The sequence below is a fragment of the Alosa alosa genome, chromosome 20 (assembly GCF_017589495.1).
Source record: "Alosa alosa isolate M-15738 ecotype Scorff River chromosome 20, AALO_Geno_1.1, whole genome shotgun sequence".
NCBI classification, from domain to species: domain Eukaryota; kingdom Metazoa; phylum Chordata; class Actinopteri; order Clupeiformes; family Clupeidae; genus Alosa; species Alosa alosa.
In genome coordinates this window covers 17,684,651-17,695,026 of record NC_063208.1, presented here as the reverse complement: position 1 = coordinate 17,695,026, position 10,376 = coordinate 17,684,651, and the positions used below count along the sequence as shown (strand labels likewise).

General features: G+C 42.8%; 1 protein-coding gene across 4 annotated transcripts in view; it reads right to left on the bottom strand.

The window, feature by feature from the left end:
* Positions 1–953: 953 nt before the first annotated feature.
* Positions 954–10,376, bottom strand: part of LOC125284824 (collagen alpha-3(IX) chain-like) — a 32,019-nt gene continuing 22,596 nt past the window's right edge. For all 4 annotated transcript variants that reach the window (XM_048228952.1, XM_048228953.1, XM_048228955.1 and 1 more), the window contains 15 exons: positions 9,650–9,703; positions 9,284–9,337; positions 7,761–7,805; positions 7,204–7,257; positions 6,734–6,787; positions 6,297–6,350; positions 5,849–5,920; positions 5,702–5,737; positions 5,364–5,408; positions 5,100–5,132; positions 3,852–3,998; positions 3,499–3,553; positions 3,062–3,256; positions 2,460–2,537; positions 954–1,948 (listed from right to left, as the gene is read on the bottom strand). In XM_048228952.1, coding sequence (XP_048084909.1) covers positions 1,746–1,948; positions 2,460–2,537; positions 3,062–3,256; positions 3,499–3,553; positions 3,852–3,998; positions 5,100–5,132; positions 5,364–5,408; positions 5,702–5,737; positions 5,849–5,920; positions 6,297–6,350; positions 6,734–6,787; positions 7,204–7,257; positions 7,761–7,805; positions 9,284–9,337; positions 9,650–9,703 — 1,179 coding nt within the window. In that variant the 3' untranslated portion in view covers positions 954–1,745. The remainder of the gene's footprint in view (positions 1,949–2,459; positions 2,538–3,061; positions 3,257–3,498; positions 3,554–3,851; positions 3,999–5,099; positions 5,133–5,363; positions 5,409–5,701; positions 5,738–5,848; positions 5,921–6,296; positions 6,351–6,733; positions 6,788–7,203; positions 7,258–7,760; positions 7,806–9,283; positions 9,338–9,649; positions 9,704–10,376) is intronic.

Here is a 10,376-nt window from a genome sequence, read left to right as displayed (position 1 = left end):
GACCTGCTCAATTATAATGTTATTTCACTTTAACAAACTGGCTCAGGAGAGTTTTGATTTATACAAGGTGATTCAGCGTGCAGCATTAATGTGCTGTCCTACCCATAGCAGAGTAGCCTTTGAACAGGGTCTATCTTAAAAAAGACTGGTAATGCAATTTTAAACAAAAGCATTTCCCCCTCAGAGGATGAAAGCACAGGCCTATCGGCTGGCCGGCAGGAAAAGGTCAGACTGCATCTGGCAGTAAATAGACTTGGGACAAGTAGAAGGTTAGGAGATTCGGACGTTGGAGGGTGTTTTGTCCAATCATCAGCAAGGGAAACATCTCATATCCCAAACTATATCAGATGTCTAACTCAACACCAATTTTAATTCAATTGACCAGGTAAAGTGAACGCTGGTCTATAAGCAGACAAATTCAATGACTGGTTATTACCATACAGTTCACCAGTTCATAACCTTGCATCTGACCTTTTGTGCACTGCAGCCCCAAGTTTGGCCAAGGTGGCGATGTATCACCGGCGAATATGGTAGAGCAGGTGTACGAGAGAATGGCCAGAAAATTGCCAGTAGGAAGGTGTGATCAGCCGCAATAAGTGGGTTGAACCAGGTTAAAGCTGACCAATAACAGTGTTGAGCAATACTTTTAAATGGAATGCGTAAAACGATATTAGAATTACAGTAGTCTTTGAAATCTTAATATTGCGTATTTGGGGTGCATTTCTAGAAAGGGTAGTTGGGTAACTTCCGTCGTAATCTTTGGAGTTAGAATCGCTGGAAGTTGTAAGTCAATGAAGTCTTTTCAGACCCACTCTCGGTCTGGTTTTAACCAGGCTATCAACATATAGTTGCACTGGCTAAAGCACATACATAAAAAGTCCCCCACTACTGTAGGAGTCGAACCTAAGATAGAAGTTACTGCATTGCATAAGAAAACCAGGCAAAACAATACATTTCACACAAATTTAGAAAGTTTATTTTCCTTTTTTTACCCAAAGAAAACTTAGAAAAAAAGAATGGATTCTTTAGTTTAACCAATTTTGTGACATGAGTTCTATGGCTTTTAAAGGAAACCTTTTTATACAAACACAGAAACACTGGCCAAACTGTCTTCCTTCTCCACATTTCTATAGCAACTACGAAGAGTGGTGTAGAATGATGTAGTATGCTCCTGGGCCTTGCTAAATCATTACGGCTTCAACAAGACAGGTACCAGCTATTCATTTACTGTAGCAAACTTGTGTGGAAATAGCATAATCAGTGGGGTTTGCTGAGAACTGAGTGATCTTATGATACATTTGATCTACGTTGATACAATGTTGTGCTTGCATTTTTCACAGGTGCCCATGATTCACTCACTTGAGTCTGCATAATTTATTTCATTCACTCAGCATCACGTCTATTTCCATTCAGATACTACTGCAATACTGTTAAGTGTTCATTCAATGTTGATTGGCATCTTGATTAATCCCCTTTCGTTATTTTTTCTACAGTATATACAAAACACAATATCCTTTCCATGCACTGAAAACGTTTCAAGAAAAGGAAGCGCGTTCACACGTATGTGTAAAAGCTACAGTTTGTCTGGCTGGTTTAATGTTCACTGTGTGCTGTGCTCTGCGGAGACATCTTGCTGTTCTCCTTGTGGACGGGTGTCCCCCGTCCTCTTCATCCTATTGGCTGAGAGGACCTTGGGGATGATGATGGTGACGAAGCTTATCCGTGACGTGACGTGAGTGCGGCGTTCAGTGGCCCTTGTTGTAGTAGGGCTTTTTGCCACTCATCAGGTAGAGGGGCTGGGGTCTCCCCACACAGGTCGAGGGGTCACAGAGGCCAGGGGCGCCAGTGGGGCCACGGGTGCCGGGGGGGCCGGGGAGGCCAGGGGTTCCAGCTTCGCCACGAGCACCGTCTTTGCCATCTTTACCGACGCCGGGGATGCCAGGCTCACCTGTCACAGAAAATACACAAATATTAATTTATAGACACACACACACACACACACACACACACACACACACACACACACACACACACACACACACACACACACAAGGATATGAACAGTAGAGCACACACAGACACACACAGACACACACACACATTAACACCCCACACACACACACACACACAGTCATAGAAGACAGTCATCGCCGTCAGTGACTAACCCAGTTTTAGACTACTTTATCTTTTTTAACCACTAAGACAGATCATCGTAGAGCCTGGTCTCGACAGAACCCAAACATATTTCTGTTTCCAAATGGGATATTCATTCCACTTAAGAAGAATTGGGTTGCCATTCAATTCAACACACTCGTTTGGAGCGACAAGAAGAGAGGAGATGAGATGAGATGGAAAAAAGAAGGGAGGGGAAAAGAAAAGATGACAATCGAATATGAAAATCGAAAAGGAGAAAAATAGACAAAAAGGGTGGAGAGGAGAAAGAAGAAGAGAAGCTTTACCCTGAGCTCCTGGCTCTCCTTGGCTTCCCTTGATACCTACGCCATCTTCTCCCTTATCTCCTTTATCTCCAGTATCACCTGCAGGCACACCATACAATACAATACATCTTCAGCCATCACACATCCCCATTCCATTCCATTCCATTATCTGCCATTCAGCTGGCACTCTTATCCAGAGTGACTCGCAGTGAATTAACTACAGGGACAGTCCTCCTGGAGTGACTTATGATTGAGTGCCTTGCTGAAGGGCACAATGGCCAACTCACTCCCCTCTGGTGTTCCACTTGGAAGGCCAGGTCCCTAATCAGTAGACCACAACCCCTTCTTCTGTTGTGTATTATAAGAGTATTATAACAATTATAATATAATAATAATAATAATAGTATTTGTACTTTACACAACTATAGTAAATATTACTTATGACTTGCACCCTTCTCTCTGGACACATACATGTGGATTTTTTAACGAACCGACAAAGATAATCTCCAAAAGAGAAGGAAGTCATGTACAAGATGTAAACACTCACACTCAGTAGAGACCTCTCAGCTGCTCTATTTCTGACACAGGTTCTGGTAATGAGTCAGTGAAAGTGGAAGTCCTACCTTTGGCACCTGGTTTACCAGGTAGGCCGTAGAAGCCTGGAGGACCTTTAGGACCCATGAATCCTCTGGCGCCGGGTTCCCCGTTAGCACCGGGGGGTCCTGGGGGACCAGGTAGCCCAGCGGGGCCAGGGGTTCCTGGAGCACCGATGGGCAGCGGTTTCATCGCAAGCTCTTTCTTATAGGCGTCAAGGTGCTCTGGGAGCCAGGGAGACATATACAACCGAGTGTAAGGCAGGGACATTATTTCAGATAATGACACTTTTCTGGTGTTGTTTATAGACTAAGTAACTATGTCCAAAGGCGGAAACAACCAAACAGCCTTCAACTTTTCATGACTTCTCTCATTAAAGACTGACAATACAAATGTCATGGGTTGTTGTAAGGATACTACAGGCCACTCTTGTTTGTTATTAAATTATTGCGGAAAACACTCTTACCTTCAACCACTGCAGCACACATAGCTCTAATTTTTTCATCAGCAATTTTAGGGCCCTGTGGAGAATGAACACAGCATACAATTACTTCAAGCAAAGGCAATGGGGCAAATGAAGCAAAACCTGTTGCACAAATAAGGCTACAGACAGACAGCTATGAGCATCAATTAGCCCCTTTAAGCTTCATTAGACCATTTCAATACAGAGGACACCCGATCACTGTACTATTTATATCGCAACAGATCTTTGCCATCAACCACTACCCACTTCCATTCATCAAACACTAAATACAGTTCTCTTCACCTACCCTAAATGAGGAATTCTGTATTCTTTGTTTTAGAAGTGAAACAACTTACAGGCAGACCCCGGGGCCCTGGAGGTCCTGCTACTCCACGTTCCCCCTCCAGTCCACGAGCACCCTGCGGGCCAGTTTGTCCCTCGTGGCCGGGCTGTCCGGGACGTCCGTCAAGTCCCACGTCACCTTGCTGTCCCTTCTCTCCGCGCTGAGGAGGTCAACAGAGGAGAAAACATATTGTCACCTGTGGCATTCTACTAGTCATGGGTCACACCTGTAATGCCACTCACTGGTGCAACAGGTATGGGACGTCTCTGAGCCCAGCTGGGACAGTAATAGACCATAGCAACCTGTGTTTGGAACATGTACTCATTCACTACATAGTGCTCTATAGTGAATAACTATGGTGGTCACTCAATATATTGTGCACTAGCCTATGTAATGAATGAGTAGGTGTTACAAACAAAGGGGAAATGTAAGACAGAAGACATTCCCTTATTGCATCTCACTGTTTGTGACTCAAGTGTTGCCATGAGCCAGGTTTTATCTCTTTCAAACTTCCGCCAGGCTTGCCTGAACAGTTGAACACTTCCTCCTTGTAATGTTCACTGCCCATGCAAAATAATCGGCAGGTCAAGTTAACTGCCTCTTTTGCAGTCTCCTGATTGCTAATATGGGCTGGCTACAATTGCAATCCTATCTCCTGATTGCAGAACCTAGGCAAGTTCTGCTGACAAGGGGGCTTGAATATCTATTACCTTATTTGCATGACCATTTCCGTTGGCACATGAAATACGCCAGTCAAAAATGCCCTGCATAAACCAGAATGCTACAGTCACCATAGCAACTTATTTCAAATTACTGTGCCACTGACTGTGCCCCACAGCCATCAATGGTACTTGTGAATACGGCCTGATTGCTTCATGATAGGCAGTGATGGTATAGCTATGTGGAGTGATAATGAGAACACTGGGTGGTAGTTTTTAATCTATATTGGATCCCACCATGAGAATACCAATGTAGTGTTCTTCATGATGTTTGCAAAAGAGACAGGTGGCTGACTAATGTTTCTTCTTTTGACATTTGCATAAAGGCTATGTTGAACAGGGTCAACAGACCAACATACTGTACCACCATCACAAATGAATGACAATTGTCTTCACGTTACCCAGGGCCAGTGACAATGTCAGAAATACAATTGGTTAAGAAATCTGGAACTTCACTTCCATCATCTAGTTCCATCAGATACCATTAAGGTATTTACACAATCGAGATAAACTGACCCAAAAGAGACTAAACCTCGTATTACCTCGCCTTTAAGTCCTTGAATACCCGGAGGACCCTGTGCAAAAGACACAAACAAATACATTTAGAGGCACAGTTTTTGCAAGCCATTATCAATCAATCAATCAATCAATCAATCAATCAACCAACCAACAATCAAACTTTATTTAAATAACACTTTTTGTACAAGATCGCAATACCAATCGTATCAGAAGAATAGACATTGCATGTTACATATTGCCACATTAATTATATAAGTCAGCAGCATTTTAATTTAGATATTATTTACCTGGTCACCCTTGACACCTGAGTCACCCTGCAGTCCTGGATCACCCTGCAGGAGAGAGAACATGTGAGAGGACCCTCAGGAGGAGAGGCCACCAAGGCATCACAGAGATGCAATCAGGCCAATTATTCTGACTAGTGAAATAAAGCTGACATAGATGAAGGTAAATAACAAAGGGGTACAGACATGAAATACTGTAGCACACATTAATAAGTTGATAACACCTAACACAACGATATTCATGAGGATCACATTAGTGAACATGTGTGGCCATTGTACTGTGACCAAACATAGGCTTCTATGCCCAAGGGAGATCCATCAGCCCGTGTAGCACAACTTACCTCACTTCCTTTCGGACCCACTGCTCCAATAGGACCCTGAAACCAGAAACCAAAATGTGAATCAGTAATCTTTTACAGATAAAAAAAAAACTGTTCAGTGAAGTGACCCTCTGAGGCACGGAGGCATCTGATCTGTCCGAGGCTGACCTGATCTCCTTTCAGTCCGGTGTGACCTTTGATTCCCATTGGGCCCATAGGACCTCTGTCTCCCTTCTCTCCCTGGAGATGAGGAATAAAGGGAGAGAATGTGAGAAGCCTACCACACACACAGGTAGCAAACACACACACACACACACACACACAGGCACACCGACATACACACACAGACTCAGAAACTCAGTAAAAATGGGTATACACACATAAAAGCTATCTGTATCACTTTCTGTATAACTGTCTCTCTCTCTCTCACATACACACATGTACACACAAGCTCCCACACCATCGTTCAGCCAAGCAATCAGGAGTGACTAAATGATTTCCATTCATCTCGTGTTGCCAAGGCAGTGGGGTTGCATGCCAATTGGACTCTGGCTGGACTGAGCCCACCTCTCCATGTCAGCTTGCCTAGAACAAACGGGCATCACAATCAACTCACCTGGACGCCAGGAAGTCCCGTCACTCCCACAGGACCCTGCTTCCCCGTCTCACCCTTATGGAGGAATACAAATATACACATCAAAAATCATTAACAAAATACTGATGTCATTTTTCTCATTATATTAGAATCATGTACTATGCAACCACTAATTGTCATAGATGAGTACAGTTATTATAGAGAAAGTGTGACATGTTTCATTCATCAATTAACTTAAATATATTTAAAAACTTGAACAATGTTTGGGATTCATGTATGGGTACAGAATTTGTGTGGAGAATTATGATCAGCAAATGTTTTAGACAGTGCCAGAAGTGAATGAACAACTTCATGAATAATGTTTTGTTTCCAGACAGTGCTCCCAGACAGTCGGTCAGTACCAGGGGGACTAGGTGATTATTGTGCTTTTGTGATTTAAGAGCTTAAGGGGTACGTACGGTGGCTCCCTTGGCTCCTGGTATGCCGTCTTTGCCTGGTGCTCCTGTTTCACCCTTAATGGCAGAGAGAGAGATAGAGAGGAAGAGAGAGAGAGAGAGAGAGAGAGAGAGAGAGAGAGAGAGAGAGAGAGAGAGAGAGAGATTTTACTCAGCATTGCATGTGTCCACTAATGGATTGGTGCTGTGGCTCCACAGGAAGAGTGGAGTTGTGCATTCAGGGCCAGAGCCAACACAGGGGTCATATATCAAACTGTCTGATCACAACAGGCACTACAGTGCAGCATCACCCCAACAGGAATTATTAGCAGGAGACAGAGGAGAGAGATGGAGAGAGAGATAGATGAAGGGGAAGAGGTAAGAGAAGGAGAGAGATGGAGAGAGAGATAGATGAAGGAGAAGAGGTAGGTAGAGGTCGAAGTGGAGGAGGAGAGGGAGGTGGAGGAAAGGGAGAGGAAGATGCTGGTACTCACTGTTTTGCCTGGAAGCCCAATGGGTCCTATTAGTCCATCAGCTCCTGTGTCACCCTGGAGTTTTTCCCCCAAAAAATAATACATTCATTTTCAGAAATGTGCAACAGCTCTTCTTTTTTGTTTGTTAGATACAGTAGATAAAGTTAGATTGATAAAGGCTAAATGCTAGATATAGCCCACACGAAATTAAATAGTAATCACATCATCACCATCTTCAATCAATATAATATTTAGTATTGAGCTTTTCTGGAATCCTCATGCAGTCTTTGCCAGTAGAAGTTGGTACCTTACATCAGGCAGGTGCAGGTGTGTGTAGAATGTACACACTGAATGATTAACTAAAAGATAGAAGTAAAGCACCAAATTCCAACCAGCAATTTAGCATTAATCAATTTTGCATATGTCTGTTTGGTTTATCTAGTTTGCCAGATCCCATCTTAAACCATGTCAATACTGTCTTGGAGGGTTGTGGGTGGCCAATATTGAACAGCGAAATCAATCACCAGCCTTATAAAACACTAAAACAAATGAATTGATTTCTTAAAAAACATGATTACCTTGTCACCAGCTGGTCCTTTAAGTCCCTGTTTCCCAGGCAACCCCTGTAGAACACACACACACACACACACACACACACACACACACACACACACACACACACACACAAAGGTGTGTCAGTCTTTACCCATGAGCATTCACCCAGAACAAATCCGCACTAAAACACAGAGGTTTAGTTGAAACATCCCACATCATTTGAAAATAACCTTCTGAAAACACTCTGGCTCTTGGTTCTCTGTATCAGTGTGGTTGCAACTCTAAATACTAGGAAATAAAGATGACTATTTGACATCACTCACGGTGGAGAAGTACACTAATATTTACGTGGGGGTAGGTCGTCTGTTTCAACGGGAGAGAGCAGCCGGTGAATGCAGATTCATGTTGTTCTGAGAGCTAAGGCACATTCCACTGACATTGATCAATTCTGAAGGGCACTTAACCTGAATTTGTAGCGGTATAAACAGCTTTGTCAATACCTAAGAGCGGGCACAATCAGGAGTGGAAAGGCGTTATCCACACACACACACGCACACACACACACACACACACACACACACACACACAAAGGTGCTGGCTTTGGAACAGATCTGAGATGTGGCCGAATCGTGGCCAGATCAGGGCCACACTCAGTCTTAGTGTAGGCTTTACATCTTCAAGCCCATGGGAAAAGTGCATAAATATCCACTTTGCTTCATAATATCCACTTGTTGTCCTTGCCGTAAGGTTTGCAATAGAATAATGACACTTTGTTGTGTGGGCAATTTATTTGCCTGCTCCCCTCCCTGTTGCTCTTCTCTCTCAAAGACAGATGGCGAGAGAGACGATTTAGAGAAAAAGAGAAGGTACTTGGGGAGGTGAATTCATTTAAAAGCACATTTAGATAAGAAAACCCAGCTTCTTAATGCTGGTTTTCTCCGTGGTCGGTTATCTCTGGCAGATTGGCAATGGTGTTTGAGTCAGGTCATTGGCACAGGCATTACATTTACTGAATCTTTTATGCGCTTGTGCTGCAGTTAGGCCATAGCAAAAGAGTATTTGGAGTATTTGAGTTCATGAGTTATTTGAGTTTGAGATCATTCCTTAACAATCTCAATTTCATGCCTTGCATAGTTTCACAAGGCCTAAAATGCAATATGCCTTGGATTTAGAAGTTATATTAATATAAGAACCGCATAGAGTTCAAGGTACTGTAGGTCAATAACCCAAGCCTGTTTTGGGACATATTCAGAATAGCAAAAAGGTATCCAGAATTTTTAACTAATGCTCTGTGAGACTTGCTGGAAGGATTTCATCTCAGCAGCCAGGGTATTCATTAGACGAGGGTGAACATTTCTTTTTCATTTCATTTTCATTTTCATGCTTCCTTATTCATCAACGACCCACAGAAACTTGCTTTTGTGCTAACGTCCCACTGCTTTCATCGTACTGATATCCAGTCTTATCCTATGATATCATATGAATCAGGAGGACCCATTTTGTGCATACTATGTCCTCGCTCAGCCATGGACAGTACTGTACTTACAGGTATTCCAACAATGCCCCTCACGCCAGATGGTCCAGGTGTGCCAGCCTCTCCCTGTCATGGTAGAGACACATAGAAGAGCTGGCTTAGACATTTCCGAAATGATTTATGAGTTTAAATATATTCAGCCACTACAGGCCAAACATCTGTTGTAGCCTACATATTGATGCAATAATGATTAAGGTTGCTCTCAACTTTTAGAAACCACTAACTAGAGGCTAATACAATATGAACTATTACATGTAATGCATCCAAGGTACAGTATCTTTCTACACAGACCACAACACTTTAACATCATGAAGAAAAGGCCCATGGGAAGGTTCTCGTCAAACCTGCATGCTAATAGACAAGGTGCAGAAGACTCACTTTGGTTCCATTGACTCCTGGAAGTCCATCCAAGCCGTCCACACCAGGCTCTCCCTGCAGGTGACACGGAGTACACAACTCAGCATCAGACATTAAAAACACACTGTTTCATACAGCAATAGCATTATGTGCATCTTTATGCTTCTGTTAAGGGACATTGATGATAATTATGAAAAAAGCAGGCTAAAAGGGATCTCCAGAATTCCAGAATCCTTAAAATAAACACCCTACCGCTCAAACGTTTGGGGTCACTTAGAAATGTCCTTATTTTTGAAAGAAAATCACTGTTTTTTTTCCCCAAAGAAGATAACATTAAATTACTCCGAAATACAGTCTAGACATTGCTAATGTGGTAAATGACTATGCTAGCTGGATTTAAAAGGAATATCTGCATAGGTGTACAGAGGCCCATTTCCAACAACCATCACTCCTGTGTTCTAAATGGTACATTGTGTTAGCTAATCGTGTTAAAAGGCTAATTGATGATTAGAAAACTCTTGTGCAATTATGTTAGCACAGCTGAAAACTGTTGTGCTGGTTAGAGAAGCTATAAAACTAGCTTTCTTTTGAGCTCGTTGAGTATCTGGAGCATCAGCATGTGTGGGTTTGATTATACTCTCAAAATGGCCAGAAAAATTTCTTCTGAAGAGCAAAAGAAAGACATTGGACAGAGGAAGATTGGAAAAAAGTGTTATGGACAGACAAATCTAAGTTTGAGATGTTTGGA